Below are 17902 nucleotides of genomic sequence, written 5' to 3'. Positions count from 1 at the left end.
CTTTGCATGAAAATGGCAGGTGCTGTTCCCTTGGTGTTACGTTGTCATGAACCAATATAAAGCATTATTTAATTACAGAGCATTGTGTCTCTTGGCTTCTTGATGTGCCATCCTGAAACATATTTAACTCACCTGCTATACCATAAAGGGATATTTATTGACTTTCTGATTTCTTAAAGGAGGCACGTCTGTGGTCGGGCACCCCTATGTATCCTGTTGAGAAGCAAGACAGGGAAGCTGCTTGATCATCTGGCTGTGCCCCATACATCCAGCAAGGGTTTGGAAAGAAGGGAGCCAACAGCACCAAGGGTTCCTTAACTGACTTTGTAACACGTGGATGATGTTATAATGATGACTTTCCCTTGGGTATTTCTTGCCTAGTCTGCGATTGCAGAATTTTCCTCTGTAATTATTTTTCATCACTTTAGTAATTAAAGCAATTGCTCATGTGAGGTATTTCCGGTGAGGAATATGTTTAATGAATATCCTCACTTATCTCTTGATACTGCTGAGCAGGTAGACACGAGGAAGAGCTAGCTTCAAACGAGTAGCTAGCTGCTGATTGTTTGGCCACCTCAGCTCAGAAATTGCTGTTTTGTGGTAGCAAACTCTGACATTTAACATCAGGAATTTGCTTTGAGTATGAGGCAGATTATTTTATTATTTTGAGTATGAGGCAGATTATTGTCAGTACTTGCAGGCTTGTGTCTAGCGAGGCAGATTTAAAAATTTATTTTGAAAGAGAAATAGGAAATAAATCAGCAAATATCATTATGTTGGAGTATACAGCTGCAGTACTTCTGCATATCTCTCAAAGGTTATAGCATATCTAGAAGTAGTACAGGGAGGGATAATAGTGATGATGAAAGGGTTGTAGCACATTCTTTATGAGAAGAAATGAAATCTTCACTTATGAAAAGAGCTGACAGGAATGAAGGCATATGACAAGTACATAGAATTTTGAATGGTATGGGAAATAAACCAGGGAACTTTCCCATTCACTTACTAGGATGCACGCAGGAAATAATCAGGTGGCACATATTGAAAAAAACAGGGGTTTGTTTCTTGTTTTTTCCATATGATGAAGAATTTAGGTATGCAACTCTTGTCCATGGGGTTCTTTGGAAGTTTGGAGTATAAACAGGCTCAAAAAAACTCATTAAGACCGTTTCATGGGTGATATCATGGCCAGTGAAACGGCTACAAAGTTGTGAACTGGCTCAGTTTGCTGGAGGCTGGGAGACTCTGCTGGAGAAACATCATGGTTGTCCTATTTGTCCTGTTCTTATGTTCTTCCACAGATGCTCTATTTGGCTGCTGTCAAAAAGAGGACAGTGTCCTGGGCAGACGTTAGTCTGTCACTGTGTGACTGCCGTTCTACCACTGTCAATGGAATGGTCCGGGGGTGACCACTAGTTCAGGAAGTCTTGTGACCTCCTTCAACTTGTCAGGGCATCCTTGTTTTGTGAGGAATGCGCTGGAACTGCTCACAAAGGGTTTGGCATTGTGACCGGCGGAGCAGACCTTTTAGGGGGCTTTATTTCACCACTTCATTAAAAGAAAAATTAAAAAAAAAGAAGAAAAAACCACCAAAGAATCCTAGGAAAAAATACTGCTCAGAGAAACAAAGTAATTTTAAACATCACTACATGGGAAATGTTGCCTGACACATCAGAGATGTCTTCATTATGCAGGATAGGTAGCAAAGCTTCCTATGTGCTTTCCTATGTCAGATTTGTATTCTGACTTCAGGTGGGGTGTATCTTTATTTAATGAGGAAAGTGAACAAAATGACTTAAGCTTCAGCGTGTCTGAAAACAGGTAACTAACAATCAGAAAAAATATGCCCTGAATTAATGAGACTATATTGAAAATAGTTAAAAGCTTAGCAGAAGTTATTTTGTACGTCCTTAGTGATTTTTTTTTTTTTTGGTCTGGGTTTTGGCATACAAAGTACTTGGGCATGTTGTTAATTGTGCCTGTAGTGTAGTCCAGTGGTTTTTTTTTTTCAATATAACACTGCTGGCATCTCTGAAAAATCAAGTACATGGATATAATTTTAAAATTATATTTATTGCTGTTGAAAGGTGGTCATTAGCCCTGCAGTCTTCTGTCTGCTAAACAAGTGTAGTCTAAGAACCAGAAATTCCCATGCCCTTTGCTGTTGGATGTGTAGGACCTCACTCCTTATCTGGTAGAGTGTGGTGGGGCAGGACGCCGGTTTTGTGTCTAGTGCCTAATTCTTCCCTCGTTTTTCTGCCAGACTTGCTCAGTGGATATCGATTAATTGTTGGGTGACAGGTCCTTTTGATGCGGGTTCTTCATGAGAAGTTGCAGAGGTCTTCCCACATTATCTGCACTCTCCTTTGCAGGGAGGAGATTGCCTTCTGCCAGTCATAGCTTACAGTCCTTGCCTCCACACAGATCCTCAAGCACTTGATCCAAACAAGCGGAGTGAGCACAGTCTGTCTTCCAGCTTTTGTAAGCCACCCAAGTCCCCTTTTAAATATAGTTATTAGTTACAGTTTGTATTTTGTAAATATTTTCTTTGCAGTGATTTATGGCTCTTAACCTCCTCATTATGATTCACAACATTTTGGACCGCCTGCTTCCTGAGAGAGAGGACGGGGGGTTGTTTTTTGCTTTTCTATAACTTGGACCTGAAGTGGTTCCAGTTCTAGAAGCAAGTAGGAGACGGAAACAAAATGTGCTGGGTATTAATAGTCCCTGTGCTGGCCTGTCGCATTGGTGTTTGTCTGGCTCGTTGGGGAGGTAGCCCTCTGTCTGGCCATGCAGATGGAGATCTGCTCAGAGCTCAGGTGGTGCTGGAGCTCCAGCCTCCCTCCTGCCCATGAGAAATCTTCGGCAATCGCTTGTTCACCAGCTGCTTTAAGACAGAAAAGTCTAGTCGAGAGGTAGGAAGACGGTTGTAGAGCTGCCCCCATACCTTTCAGAACACCCACGCGTTACTAGGTGTCCCTCTCCCCTTTTACATGCATACATGCACATGTATACATCCATGCTTCTCTTTCCATTTGCCTTTTCTTGCTTAGGGTGTCCTTAGTGCTGGTGGGTGTAAGGGAGGAGCTGGCATGGGGACACAGGCAGCAAATAGTTAAAAGTGAAGCACATGTTGCACGTGTTCTGAACTCTGATGCATTTCTCAGTGACCTTGAGTGGAGCTCAAAGCTTGCGTGTGCAGGCCTGAATGACATTACCACCTCCGTAAGTGTATGTTACGCAGACTATGCTGAGTAGGTAAGGTAGATCCAATACTGCTTTCAAATGCAGGATCTTTGCCGCAGCGTGTCTCTGTGTTGCCTGATGACAGGCATTGAGACCTAGGGAACACGTATTAGCTCCCCTCTGAGCTGAATTGCTGTCTGTAGCGAAGGGAGAGGGCCAATTCTTTGCTGTGAAGTGTTGACGTGCTGAACTCGGTGTGGGGAAGGGAGTCAGGGTTGGAGTGGGCACTCGGTGAAATGCGGGCTTTTATCATCTAACTTGGTCAGGGTAGTGCTGTTGCCAGTCTCCATTATGTGCTGCCTGAGAACAGGCTCCAGGCCCTTCCTTTCATCTCCTTCCTAATGAATTAAGACAAGGAATAACTATAAAAGAAGAGGGGGGGAAAAAAAAAAAGAGGCAAGATCTGAGGAGACTATTTCTTTCATTTGTGTTGTAGCTGAATGTGTGGCAGTAGACAAATGTATTGAACTAATGTTATAGTGGCTGAAAGTTCAAATCTCACCTCAGGGCCATGGATGATAGAAATGAGGGAGCTACAGCATCCAGAGAGAAAAGGTATTTAATGTTAAACTACTGCTGAAAAATAAGGATATGTGAAAGCCTGAAAAGTGTTTGGGGATTCTTAATGTAGTCAGAAAGGTAAGAGTGGACCGAGATCCCCTGTTCCTTCTATGGTTTCTCCTCTTTGAAGCCTTTCTCTTAGTGTACGTATCACACGTGCTGCAAAATGACTCCTGTGTGGCGGCAGCTCTCTGCCATATGCAGGAGCAGCTGTGAGTGTTTTTGAGCAGGCCACTGTACATGATACGTCGCACCCTTGGTAAGAAAGGAGTTCTGCCCTCTGCCTGCGAACAAATGGATGGGAGAGGAGTGCAAACGACCTCCTGGCTTCTTCTCCTGTGGAAGCAGCAGATCCAATCCTGTTCAACCTAAATTTGAGTTTAAAGACTAACCCATTTTTGTTGTCACGGTTCAGAATCTGTACCTCTCCTCATTCACACTGCAGAAGATGCATTAGTGTGTGTGTGTTTGAAGATGCACCTGTGTGCATGAGTGTTCACCCAATTGCCAGTTCCACGCGAAGCCATAGAAAACATGAGATTTGGCAAATTGCAGTAGCAGGGCTCCAAAATGGATTGTAGAGAACCCTTTTAGCAAGAGCGTTGATGATTTTGGGGAGTTATTTTGGAGCACTCACTTGCAGGCGTTGTGTGCGGTGGTGATGGATGGGCAACCCCTGTGTTTTGTTCTTGGACAGATTTGCCCTGAGGAGCAAAGGACTCTGATGGAGTCATAAAAATAAAACCACCAAATAGCATAGTGTGATTTAATCATAAGCCAGATGCATTGATTCTTCCCCTAGGGTGCACTCTCTGTATGGTTGGAGATGGATTTTGTCATAAAGGTGAGGATAGGAGAAGAGGAGGAACTTGGAGAGGGGGAGGCATCTTTTTAGATACGATCAAATAGAAGTTTCAGTGGTTCTTAAAAATTTGATGTTTGGGGGATGGATGAGACTTAGCTAAATAAAAATGCTTCATCCTGTTAGGCTTCTCCTGAGACTTGCGCAGCTCTGGAGGGTAGAGATACTTGTAGGGCAGTATCTCCATTCTTCCTATCGCAGCTTTATTTATATTAACCAGATCAAATGTGTTTTGTGCTGCCTGCGCAGCCCTACTAAAAAAAGAAGGAAAGCTGCCAGTGCTTTACTCAGCATGGCAAGACCCCAGTGCTTACTGTTTGCTTGCTCTTATTAGTGCTTTATGACGAATATACAAGTTCAAGGTCATGTCTGTGGGGAGATGTTGCTGGTCAGAAGAAGCTCTCTTAATGTCGCCAGTTTAGTTAATCTGTGGAGAGACGTTTCTTTCCAAATATTCATGAAGTGTTGTATACTGAATGATGCGCAGAGCAGTCTAGTGAGTCCAGTCAGCGGTTGGGAAGTCAGTGTGGGCAACTCCCCTGAGATTTCTTTCCGGTTTGGTACACAAATTGTGTATTCAAAACAGGGGGGGGAAAAAAGGCCCAAAACAATGAAAAAACCCTTATTCCTAAATCATTAGTTTAAGGCCTGTGCCTAAAAAGTCTGACTCTAGCAATTACACAGTCCTTGGCTTCTTGCAGAACTTCTTTTCACCTGATGGGTTGAGGAAGAAGTCAGGTTGACATCTAAAGAAATGAAATGACACTTAAAAGTGCGTCACAGAGGTGGTCAAAGCATGACTCCTAGGAGGCTGAGGCAAGCAGCAGCAGAGGTGGAGGGAGTGAGTGGGTGCTTTTTGAATGCCTTGATCTGTCAGCGCTTCCCTTGGAAAGGGACAGAGCAATAAAACCAATCAAACTGTAGTCTACTTTGATATGTAGCTCATGAGTTTTTGAGGTCATTTTTCTGACTAAAGTGGGAAAAATACCGTTTTCTTATCAAGCCGTAGGTCTCTCCTCTCGTACACTGGTTTCCCTTACTCCTCTGCCTTCTTGCTGTACTTTCTCTGTGCACAAGTACCCCTGCCCACCCCTTGACCTGGCTTTGCTGTACCAGTCAGTGCTTGGGAATGCGGAAACAAATTCCCTTGGTTTAGCTGTGGAATTGGTAGCCGGAAGTAGCACTTAGAGTTTTGATAAATCCTGCAGCGGTAATGACTGCTTCCTGTCCCTGGGCTGACTTTTAAATGTATGAGAAAAGTTGATCAAAGACGTCTGTAAGCTGTTCGTATATGGATTTTACCATTTAATTATAGATCTTCTGTTGGGGTAATGTTTCTCCGAAGGGAGCTTGACAGAGCAGATGCCGTTTTGCCTGGGGATGCATTTCTGGTATTGGCCTGGTGAAGAGCTGGCACTTCAGCTGTGGGATTTTGATGATTGCATGAACATCCTGCCACATGAGATGAGAGTGGCGGTACTACCTCCCAGCTTCAGGATATGAAAGATCCGCCTCTTCATTAGAGCTTTCATATGGTGGCAGCTGAAGTGAGGAAGAACAGGGGAAAAGAGAGAAGCAATTTAGAAAAACCAAAGGCAAATTCACTAAGCTAAAAGGTGATTTGAGGGGAGGGAGGCTGAGATCTCATTACTGTTTACTCATGGAAAGGGAGGGGAAGAACAATAGATCAATTATTAAGCATTACTGGCTTTATCAAAATAATTGTCAAGTGCTCAGATACCACAATCGCAAGTGTAGTACTAATACCTAAAAAGAGATAGATAAAGCATGTGAAAGGAATTTGTGTGGTTTCTATTAATGCACACACTTTTGTCTTTCTGATTTCAGCAGACAGAAGGAGGGGCACAGACAGATGGACAGCAATCACAGACACAGAGCAGTGAGAATACCGAGAGCAAATCCACTCCAAAACGACTTCATGTGTCTAACATTCCCTTCCGCTTTCGAGATCCTGACCTTCGGCAGATGTTTGGGGTAAGTTACCAGCACCTTTTATGGCATGTCAGATTCTCTTTTCCCACAGCTGGTACATGCGGTGCTAGTGTATTCACGTGAAGGAAAGTCCTTTCCTCTCAATTTAGTTAGTACGCTCTAAAATATTTGCAGGACTAGGACAATTAGTAGTGTTTACCTCAGCTGGTAAATACATACGAGAATTATAATTGTGTTGTTCATATCAAGATGTTGAGTGTAACCTAACAATTGGTTTGGAAAAAAAAACAACCCACCAAAAATCAGAACTTGACCTTATTTCCCAGTAAAGACTAGGCTTAAACACAGACTTAATATATCCCTTGCAAAGTGCTGTTTTTCAGTTGCTTAGAAACTTGTTGAAATATTTATGTCTTTCCTCATGATCCAATTCTGTGATGAAAAATTGCTGCAAGGAATTGGCCGACTAGCTACTGCATGTGGAAAAGCTATTGCAAGTCAGATGGTATTTTACATTGTGTACGATATACGTTCTGTTTCTTTTGACCAAATAGCTTGTCTTCCTTAATCTTTGTATGCTATTCATCATTCTCAATTTATAAGCTCTTTGAGGAAGAGTTTGTTCACATGAGTGTAGGTGGTGACTCATCCATGTGGACACAGAGATAAGAGTTGGATGCTTCATCACCTAACCTTCAGGTGAAGTTAGGTGGTCATCATCAGGAATCCTTGACTTGTTGATATGATGGTAACATCCTTGGTTGATGGCGTGTTTTAAAGTCTTCAGAAATATTTCTCATTATTTATAAAGTTAATAGACTTTAAATGTTGCTACCTGTTTAAGATGCAGTGCAGAGGACTCACGTCAGGAAAGGTGTCAAATTAATGGACTTCAAGCTTAGACGGCTATAAATGAGAGCAGAATTGGGCTTATCAGTTAATCACTTGGACAGTACAAAGTGAACAAAGTGTGCAGAAATGTTAAAAATTTCACTGATGGTCTTCAGCAAGAGTCCAAATTCCTATATATTGTGAGAGATCTTTGCTCTTTGTTCTTGAAGCTTTTTGTGTCCATAAGAAACTATTTTGCAGATGAGACCGAATGGAGAAGAGTGGTAAAAATGCAGGGGGAGGAAGGGCTGCTATTCAGAGGGACCTGGCTAGGCTGGAGAAATGGTCTGACAGGAATCTTAAGATACTCACCAAGTCCACCTGGGAGGGATTAACCCCTGCAGCAGTACAGGCTGGCGGCTGGTTGTCTAGGGAGATGCTCTGCATCAAAAGATTTGGAGGTCCTCATGGATGACAAATTGGACTCAAGCAGCAGTGTGCCCTTGCGGCAAAGGTCACCAACCATATCCTGGTCTGTGACAGTGAGTGTAGCCAGCAGGCCCAGGCAAATGATGCCCCACGTCTTCAGCAGTTGTTAGACGGCATCTGGAATACTGTGTCCAGTTTGGGCTCTCCAGGGCATCTAAGTGAAACACTGGAGCAAGCCCAGTGGGCACCACTAAGATTGTCAGGGGACCGGAGAACATGGCATGTGAGCAGAGTCTGAGACCTGGGCCTGTTCGGCTTTGAGAAGAGAAGGCAGAGGGGACCATATTTTTTTTGTCTGCAACTACCTGATCAGAGGATACAGAAAAGATGTAGCCAGATTCTTTTTGATTGTGTATAATGATGAGATGAGAGACAACAAACACAAGTTAGAGCATGGGAAATGTCAATCAGATATATCGAAAATACTTTTTTTACTGTGAGGATGGTTAAATGGTGGAATGTGTTGCCCAGAGTGGTTGTAGAACCTCCATCCTTTGAAGGTATTTGACTTGACTGGGCCAGCCTGGTCAACCAGATCGCATTAGGCCTGCTTTGAGCAGGGGTTGTGCTAAATGACCTCTGGAGGTAGGTCCCAGCCAAAATATGATACTGTGATTCTGTTGCAAGAGGCCGGGTTTCCTTGTTTTTCATACATTAGATTGTCACACTCTTGACATCTGTGGGAATGTTTTCAGGGTGCAGCTCATCTCCTGGCAGTCTGTGATTGCTGAATCTTCTCAGTCGCCTGTTCTGCTTTTGTGTTTTTTAGCTTGCTTTTTGCTGTTGTGGGGCTGTGCGGTAAGCAGTTCCGTCCGGTTTGGATAAACCGGTTGCTGAAATCACAGCCAGTTCTTGGACCACCTGCTACAATCTGTATTTAGCACGTCCTGCTCTGTGCTACTGCTGCTCCCGTCTTCTGGGAGCTGCATCGCTTACATAAACTGTTCCCTGTTGCTGCTGCCCCTTCCCTTGAGGCCAGTGCTTGGCTCGACGACTGGCCGCTTTCATGTTCGTTCACCTTGGTGCATTTCCTCCCCGTGCTGCTGGTGTGGGGGATGTGGATGAAATGGAAATGACAAGAACATCCCTGTCCTGGTGACTCTTCCCTCTGCTTTGCACATGAGGACACCCAGGCAGTGTGAACGAACTGCTGTCCTGAGAAGCGATTTATAGAAAATGCGGCGTAACTGCTTGCATTAAGGTTTTCAATCCTTTTTTGGGCCCAAATGGTTGTCCCATAGAAGAGGTGGAGAAATATGCTATGTGAGTTGGTTTCTGCTGTTCCCCAAGTTATTTGTTGTTGGTTTATTTTTTCTATAAACATAATCTGGACTTGAAGCACAGTGATATGATTTTAACTGGGGTAAGCGGTATATTCCCTATGAAACCTTTTGTTAGTTCACCTGGCCCTGTGTTTGCTGAGATGTATGCCTACCAGAAGAGCATTTATCTTTTGGGACATAAAAAAACCTATATGCCATTCTCCATAATAGAGAACTTCGCTGCTTTGCCAACGAAATAATCGATGGTTCTCACAGATCTCCCAGTTTCTCTCACTGCTGCTTCTCTCGGCATGCTCGGAGCCTCAAGCAGGAGAGCATTTCTCTCTGAATCCTCCTCACTCCTATTTCTTTTTCAGGATCAGGATGCTTTCCCTTGGGTGACTCACTGAAACCTACCCTTTCTCCTACACGGGACTCAGTCTGAGTCTTCAGCTGTGGCTAGCTTCTAACCCCCATCTTCTCCCTTTCCCTTCTGTGTGTCAGGTCACATCTCCTCAACGTCATATCTGAGAGACTCAAAATCCTTGCCTGGAGTGATTTTCCCAAGCTACTGTACAAAGAGAGGAATTGGGTAGACAGCAAAGCCGTGGAGGAAGAAATAAATGTGATGGTAGGGAAGGGGGTGAAGAAGTCCCCTGAGGATGGAACAGCATGCGAGAGGTCAGCCCAGTCCTGGGGCACAGAACATTAGCTAATGCTTTCATCCAGATTTGAGTAGAGGTGGACTTCAGACATGTTGTCCTGTGTGTGATTAAATGGATATTACATAACGTTTTCTAAAACATCACGATTTGTGAGAGCTGCAGACATAAGGATTTCCTGACAAATTCAAGTTATTCAGGTTTCCGACCACCTCTCATCTATTATGTGTTTCTAACAGGTCTGTGAGAGATCCTCAGGAATGGAACAAACATTTCCTTATGTATATGCTTCTTATAGGGAGGCAAATAAAATAGGCTGCTTAAAACAGGTAATATTTACTTGACATTTCATGATGCCAATAAAAAGACTTCCAGAAAGCTTCTAGAAGGAATAGGTCATTTTTTTTAATGCACACAGCTCTGCACCCACTGTGGAATAAATCAATAGTTGACCTTGTTCAAGCAGATAAAGAAGAGTTAATAGCTGACCTGAAATCCCACAGTTGCCTAGGTACCAGTGATTGTTATTTGTCTGTATTTACTTTGTGCAAACAGAATATGGCATCAGGCAGTAATGTAAGGAGCTTTAGAAGAGTCTGTTTCTTTGAGTTTAAACAATTGGCAGGATAACTGTCGGGGAAGGTACATTTAAAAGGGAAGTGTTAATGGAAGCTATAAAGTATTCAGCAAAATCATACTGATGGCCAAAAAGACCTGATTCCACAGTCAGTGAAACTGTGTTAATAAAACACAAAGCATTCTGCACATTAAGCTGGGAGGATGAAGAGGAGGAGGAGGAAATAAATGGCAGTCAATGTAATTGCAAACTTAAACAAAGAAGCAGGTGAGAAAGGAAATGTGCTAATCATGAAGGTATCAGTGATGTAGGTTCAGAGAAGGCGTCAATTTTTATGTGCAAAGAGAAAAGATCTAGGTGTAGGTCCGATATAAAATTAGGAAATAGTTGTGTGTTTGGGGAAAAACCCAACAAAACAAACAAAGAAAACAAAAAAACCCAAACAACAAAAACCCCCAGCTTGCTGTGTTTATGATGTAACAGGAAGTATTCGTACCATACCTGGTTTTGTATATAATTTATAACAAAGGAAGCTAAGACAGTGCTTGCTAATATTTAAAAACCAGCGTATCTAGATAAGGTATGTTCAAAGATAATAGCCAAAGAAAGAAGCTATTTTATTCATTAATGTTAATTTTTAGCCAATTCTTGTAAGCTAGGGGAGTTGCAGAAGGCTGGAATGCTGCCCACCAGGATTCACTATTGAAAAAAATGAAAGAGATGGCCCAAAGAGCTACAAACTAATTATCCATATGTTGATCCAAGATAAAAATAATTTTGGAATGTTTTAAAAAACATTAGAATCTGAAGAAACCATTTAATGTCTATTCAGTGTGACTCTGTATATGGTAATATACAACTTTTTAGACAAATATTGTCTTGCCTGTTTTGACAAGAGTGTATAAAGCAATACTGATACAGTTGAACATTGCTCAACCAATTGAATTTGTCCAAATGACCAATTTCGATTTTTAAGAAAAGGAATACTTAAATAATTGCAACACACATTAGAGGAATTAAAAACCTCGCTGACGATAGATAATAAAAATAAAAGTAGTTATTAGGGAAACATCAGTGATCAAGACTGTTTCTAGTGTCATTTTCCCCAGGGATCTGTTTCAATCACAGTCCTGTTCCGTATCTGTATCAACCCATGGAGACAGTACTATGAAAACCTTGCCAGTAAGGTTTGCGGTTAAAAAACTCAGGAGGAGGAAAGAGAAAGATAAGGTTACTGTTAGAGAATGGATTGAAATGCCTGGTTAACTGACAACAAATCCAACAAAAACATGTTTGATGCAGCTTAGTGCAGAGTACTGAGTATGTGGGAACCGAGTTCTGCTTGTAGGATGGAAAGCTTTCTTTGGAAAACACGGATTTGGGAGAGTATTATTGATTATTGAAGATAGTTGCTTCAACAACGCAAAGGGGGCATGTATCAGGTTGAAAGAGGGATGCTATCTTGCTCATGTTTGAAGTTGAAAAGACCATGACTGCATGATTTTGTTCAGTTTGCGGATCAATTTAGGACCTTGAAAAAATCTAGGGCTTGGAAGACGAGTAGCTTTTTAACTGTACGGTGTTGGCTACATGATTTACTCATCTTATTAAAGAGAGGTTGGAGATGACAAGTCTGTTCTGTACAGGTGCTTATGCATGGATGATACCTACTAATAGAGGGTTTAGGTCTTGTTTACAGTCATAATAAGATTTTCCAGTTGGAAGCTGAGATTTAACACAATTAACCTTGAAATAAGAGAAAATTCGTAGTCATTTAGGCTAATTTAAACAATGGAAAACTTACCAGGGAGTAGAAGAGTTGCCATCAGTGTTAAAAACAAGTTAGCAACTCTTCAAGATTTTATTATCCAGTTTCTGAGGGACGTTCTTTGGATAGCGCGTGTAAGAACTCTGACATGATGGTAGTAGTTTTCTCCTTAACTGCTGTTAGGCAGTCCCCTTCCTTACTGGACTATGTATGCAGAAGAAAAGCTCGTCTTTCCCTCACGTGTTTCCAGTCCTTTCAGCTTTGTGGTATGATAATGTCTGTGCTTGTACCTCATGGCTGATAGCTTCAGTCCTTCCCTCTTAGGCTTCAAGAAGCAGTTTTCCTTCCAGTATAAAATTGACTGGGATACTCTGGTCAGTTCTGGACTTCAGAGTCAGATGGACTTCAGCGTCTCCTGGGGAAGGTGGAGGCTGGGTTGGACTGCCTGCAAGAGGAAGAACCATCTGTTCTCAAGCTGAATCATTAATTGCCTCCACAAAAACAAGCAATGTGGATCGTTTTGGTAGTTCATACAGGTGTGTCTGCAGTAGATCCTTCTTACCTGTTTTGAGAGCAACAGTATGAAGAGTCAGAATTGACATCTCAGAATTTACTGTGGTGAAATGCTCTTTGCTCAAGAATCTTCAACTATTTTTAAAAAAGGAGATAGTGTAAGGTAAAAATAAGGACTGTGTTCATGACGATTGTAGATGAAGGTGAGGATAACACACTACAGGGTGTGAAGTTTCTCAGGCTCTGGCTTCAGGTGGAGACATTGCCTTCTTTACAACATGCTCGCTCCATGTCTACTACTTGTAGGCCGTTAACTGCTTCTGGTGGGGAACATCAACCAGCCCAGTTGATAAAGGATTTTTGTGCATTATCAGCTAAAGGGGTAATAATGCATAGCTGTTTTAGATAAAGGTGACCACTCTGTCACACTTAATAACTTTCAGTTAATGAAGTTATTAATAACTTCATTTATTATAGGTGACAGAATGGTAGCTACCTTTATTTTTTTTTTTAACACTGGATTTTAAGGCGGGTAATGTTATCCTTTTCCTTCTCTAAGCATAATTCATATCTCTACTGTGAGATTCTTTATGGTGTATGTTTGTGGTAGACCAGTGCTTTGTATGACCCAAGCAACACAACTCTGGGAACTCAGCTATTTTTGGAAGCTCTTGTAGCCTTCAGATCTCGGCCTCTGGGGAGAGATTTTGGCACTTAGCACTTCCTAAAAAATCTTAATGGATATAATTTCTCATCTAACTTCATTCTCATGTCAAGAGTGCAGAACACCTCCATGAGCCTATAGTTGGAGGCTAAAACAATAACAAGCTAGACTACAGCTCTTTCTCACCAAGAATTTGGTAGAATTTTAAGTCTGTATTTGCCAATGAATAAACTTAAATACACAAGTAATTCATGATACAAAAGTATTGGCAATGGCAGAAAACTACTCATTAGGCCTTAAGTAGATAAATAATACAGTAGACCAAGAAGTTCTGACCTGCAGGTGTTGATGTAGTGAGGCCTGAAGTACAGCAGTAGGTAGGAAAGCTGCTGAAAGGGACTGCTTTCTGAGTGGGTTGGACATCTGAAGGAGGAAATCCTGTCTTGTGGGTATCAAAATGTATTTTAGGTCTTTCATGTCCAAATAGTGCTGGCCAGTGATGACACGTAACAGTATTGGAGCACAAACATTCTGATACAAGGTGGCCTCTTTGTGACAATTCTGATTTCCAAGCTCATCCTGCAATGAGAGAGCACTCCAACACTGTCACAGGGTAGCCTGGAGAAGAGGAGGCTGAGGGGGAGACCTACAACTACCTGAAAGGAGGTTGTAGAGAGATGGGGGCTGACCTCTTCTCCCTGGTGACAAGCGATAGGACAAGGGGAAACAGGTTCGAGTTATGTCAGGGGAGGTTTAGATTGGATATTAGGAAACATTTTTTCACTGAAAGGGTTATTAAACATTAGAATAGGCTGCCCAGGGAGGTGGTGGATTCACCATCCCTGGAGGTGTTTAAAAAAAGGGTAGATGTGGTACTTAGGGACATGGTTTAGAAGTGGTTTTTGTCAGGGTAGGTTAATGGTTGGACTTGATGATTTTAAAGGTCCCTTCCAACCTCAGTGATTCTATGATCTGATTTTGGGTAGAGTTAGAAGAGGCACTGCTGTTTATCCTGATGTGTTTCACCAGCGTGATTTCTGGAGTCACCTTTTGCAAGTGACTTGTGTGCTCAGCACAGCTTGAGTGTCCTGCTTTGTCTGCATGGCTGCGCTGGGGACCGTGGTACTTCTGCGCAGGGGTACTTGCGCCTCTGCAGCTGTCAGCAGCTATTGCTCTGCAAAACTGTGTGCTGATGCCACAGGACACAGAAACTTCTGTAGTGACCGTCTGGTGGAAAGCAGTGTTGGCTGGATCATACTTTTATGTAAGATTTGTTTAGGTTTCCATATGAGTTACTGGAAGAGTTTGCAGTGAGAGTGGTCTGAACATCATTTGTGAAACAGTGCTGTGCTGTAGCTGGATTTACTTGCATAAAAGGCCTAGGTAAAATTAGATGGAGTTATCTTTTAAAACCCCAGTTTATATGGATTCAGTCTACACGTGCCAGTCCTCTCAAATTGAGCTTTGAATGTATGCTGCTTTTGTGCGCATGGGTCAAAGTACCTTTTCCGCAGCAGCAGTACCAGGTTACAGTGCAGTTGCACCTCTGGGGATGGCACAAGGAGCTGGAAGTGTAGATTTGGAAGCTGGCCTGCTGTTAAGATCTCTGGAACAGTACCCTGTGGTACCGTTCACCCCCATCTCACTGTTTTGTGTGAAAATCTTTTATTTGTGAGTCAGAGGATAACAAACGACTGAGAAACTTTGTTCCTTGTCGGTTTGTTCGCTGGGATAGCTGCGGTCTGTAAGCCCTGTTAGAAATCTGTACTCTTTGTGTGGCTTCCTTTTAAAGTCTGGTTTCTTAGAAAACATGTGTTTTGTTAGGTAAAAGGTGAACCCTAATAAGGGCTGCTTGGTGCTTGTTTACTGTCTGTTCAGTTGGTAAACAGTGGTAGTGCTTGATGCTTCCGTCTTCCTGTCAGCAAAGCATACTGGTGTCACTTGGCTGAACGGGGTTGACTCTAGCAGGGTTGGCCCCACTATTTTGAAGAGATGTGACCCAGCTTTAGGTGAGGAAGTTCATGTACTGATAGCAGCATAGCTCTGTCAGACCCCACGGTGCCATAACTACGCACTGACTAACAACACGCTATGATGGAGCCAGCTGTTCTCAGCTGAAAGTATATCCCATGGAGCTGGGAGCTAGGGTAAGGACTCTCTCTGCAGCATGGACCTATCCTGCCTATGAAATGCTCTTGCTCACGCCCTTCAAGCCTGAGGACCTGAAATGGTTTCCTGCATAGAAGGTTGGTTTCCTGGCTTTTTGGAATTTCAGCCGTCTTTGAGAATGGACTGTTTGGCACCTTTGACGTTTAGCTAGTTCACTGCACTCATCTCTACATTAATTTTGTAGGACCAGTGTACAGCTGTTGGGCATAGACCTCTCTTGTAGGAATGTGGGGTTGTTTAATGGTGTCTCACGTTACCTTTTGTTGTTCCGTGATTTCTAGAGAAATTCGCCTTGTTGTTTGCATCTTTAGGGTTAAGTTATTTGTCTGGCACGTTTTGGAGCTGGTTTTGAAAGCTCTAGACAGGGAGAGGAGGCAGGGCCAGCTGGAACAGAGCATACAGGAGGGGCCCTACTAAACTGTCAGTGCCTTGGAAGGCAAAAGCTCTCTGGTGCCAGATCGCTCAAATTTATTATATATAATGTAGTTATGGCCTCTGCTGGAAAAATCTGCTGCCTTCATGTCATCTGAGTGGAAAGAAACACACAGCATGCATATACCCTTCCTTGCACAATGCCCTTGCATCTGTGATAAGGTACATGATGTTCAAGCAAGAAAATTGTGTTCTGGTCATAGCTGATGTCTGTTAATATCTTTATGCCTCTTAAAACTGTTATTTCCAAGAGCCCGTGCTACCTTTGTAGAAGAGATGATTCTCATTTACCTGCTTTACAGAAAAGTAACTAAAAGCTGGTACAAGATCTCGCCAGGGAATGGAGCACTAGATGCTTTAGCTCCTATGCCACGGCATGACTGGAGGTGTGTGTGTATGTATTGTCTTTCCATCATATGGCATGTACATGAGTTTATGTACATGAGTTAATGGAGAAGACTTCTTGCACAACCTGCCATGTGATGGGGGATGCTGGCTTCTTGGTCATATAGTAAGCTTTTAAAGTCATGGTGGGGAGCATTTGAGATGTGGGGACTTCTTCAGAGGCTGTGAACTCTGCTGAGGTTTTTTTTTCTGCTGCTGCTGTGCAGGCTTGTAAGTAGAAGTTCTGGGTAATCATTGAGTGAACAACTCAGGTCTGTAAGAACAGTGATTCATATCTTCAAGGTTAGAGATTAGAGCGTTAGTCTTCATGGATGACCTAATCATGGATCTTGTTTTATTTGGCTAGACAATCTGCCTGATGAAAAATACAAACATGCCTGTATACATGATTTTAAAAAATTACTATGGGGGCATTTGGTGTTGACCCTTGTATTTAGATGGCCTAGCATTTTCCATACAAAAATTGTGACCTTTCGCTAAGGAGCTCTTAAAACTTCCATTGTTTTCAGTAGGCTTTTGACATTTGGTAGGGGAAGCACCATCAGAGAACAAAGTGCCTTTTTATGTTTCACTAAATTAGATTCAGCTTTGAAGGAGATATAAACTGGTAAAACGAACTAGTTCTTTTTTCCTGCTTTCATTCTTCGGGAAAATTCTGGCACAGTCCCCGAAAAAAAGTGCCTCCAGTGCTGGACCTGCTGTAACCGTTGCAGCGGTGAGGACAAGAGCCATGGTGTTAGGAGCTGTCAGAGCAGCTGTGGCAACGGCCGCAGCAGAGCCTTGAAGAGCCCAGCACACATCCTCCTGCCTCCCGGCCATGCTGCTTTCTTCTAGGGGATTTCATGGAGCAGGAAACCCCTCGCCAGCTGACCAGGGGCTAACATCAGTTCAGTGGTTAGCCCCCATTGTCTCTGTTCCTTGTCTTGCAAGCAGGTCCTTCCCTCCTGCCTCTTCAAACACCCACAACTCCTAGGCAGAAAAGAGATTGGGGCAATCTGCATGGGTAGATGTAGCCTGTTGCAGTAGATGTCAAGCATGTGCTTGCTGCAGCCACAGGATTTGGTGATCTTAATTCTGTCATCTAGGAAACAACATACCTTCTTCATCTCCAGGGTGGGGAGGCAGCCCTGCCACCTCTGATGGAGCTAGCTAAGTCAGTCTATTTGCATTCAGCATTAACTGCCAGCATTTCATCAGCCACAAGAAATTAAACACACAAGACAGGATTTCCTGTTGGTGTGGAAAACCTGCGCAGTGAGCTCAGCTGAACAGGGCTGACAGTAATACCCAAGGATCGGGGCCCAGCTGGGTGTGGAGAAAGGGAAAGGTGGCACAGCATAATTGTGCACCAGAAGCTGCACAGTTTGTTCTCTTTTAGTGAGACCTTACCTTGAGTACTATGTCCAGCTTTGGAGTCCTCAGCATAAGAAAGATGTGGACCTGTTAGAGTAGGTCCAGAGGAGGGCAACAAAGATGATCAAAGGGTTGGAGCATTGCTGCTGTGAAGA

General features: G+C 42.9%; 1 protein-coding gene across 21 annotated transcripts in view; it reads left to right on the top strand.

The window, feature by feature from the left end:
- RBFOX2 (RNA binding fox-1 homolog 2) overlaps window positions 1-17902 on the top strand; it is a 175623-nt gene that overhangs the window by 117398 nt on the left and 40323 nt on the right. For all 21 annotated transcript variants that reach the window (XR_008463403.1, XR_008463431.1, XR_008463413.1 and 18 more), the window contains one exon: window positions 6518-6664. Coding sequence is in view for 10 of the 21 variants with exons in the window: in XM_054182526.1 (XP_054038501.1) it covers window positions 6518-6664 (147 nt within the window). In the remaining 11 variants the exon portion in view is untranslated. The remainder of the gene's footprint in view (window positions 1-6517; window positions 6665-17902) is intronic.

This window comes from Rissa tridactyla, chromosome 1 (assembly GCF_028500815.1).
Source record: "Rissa tridactyla isolate bRisTri1 chromosome 1, bRisTri1.patW.cur.20221130, whole genome shotgun sequence".
In the NCBI taxonomy this organism is placed as follows: domain Eukaryota; kingdom Metazoa; phylum Chordata; class Aves; order Charadriiformes; family Laridae; genus Rissa; species Rissa tridactyla.
This window is presented reverse-complemented; position numbering and strand designations above follow the sequence as displayed.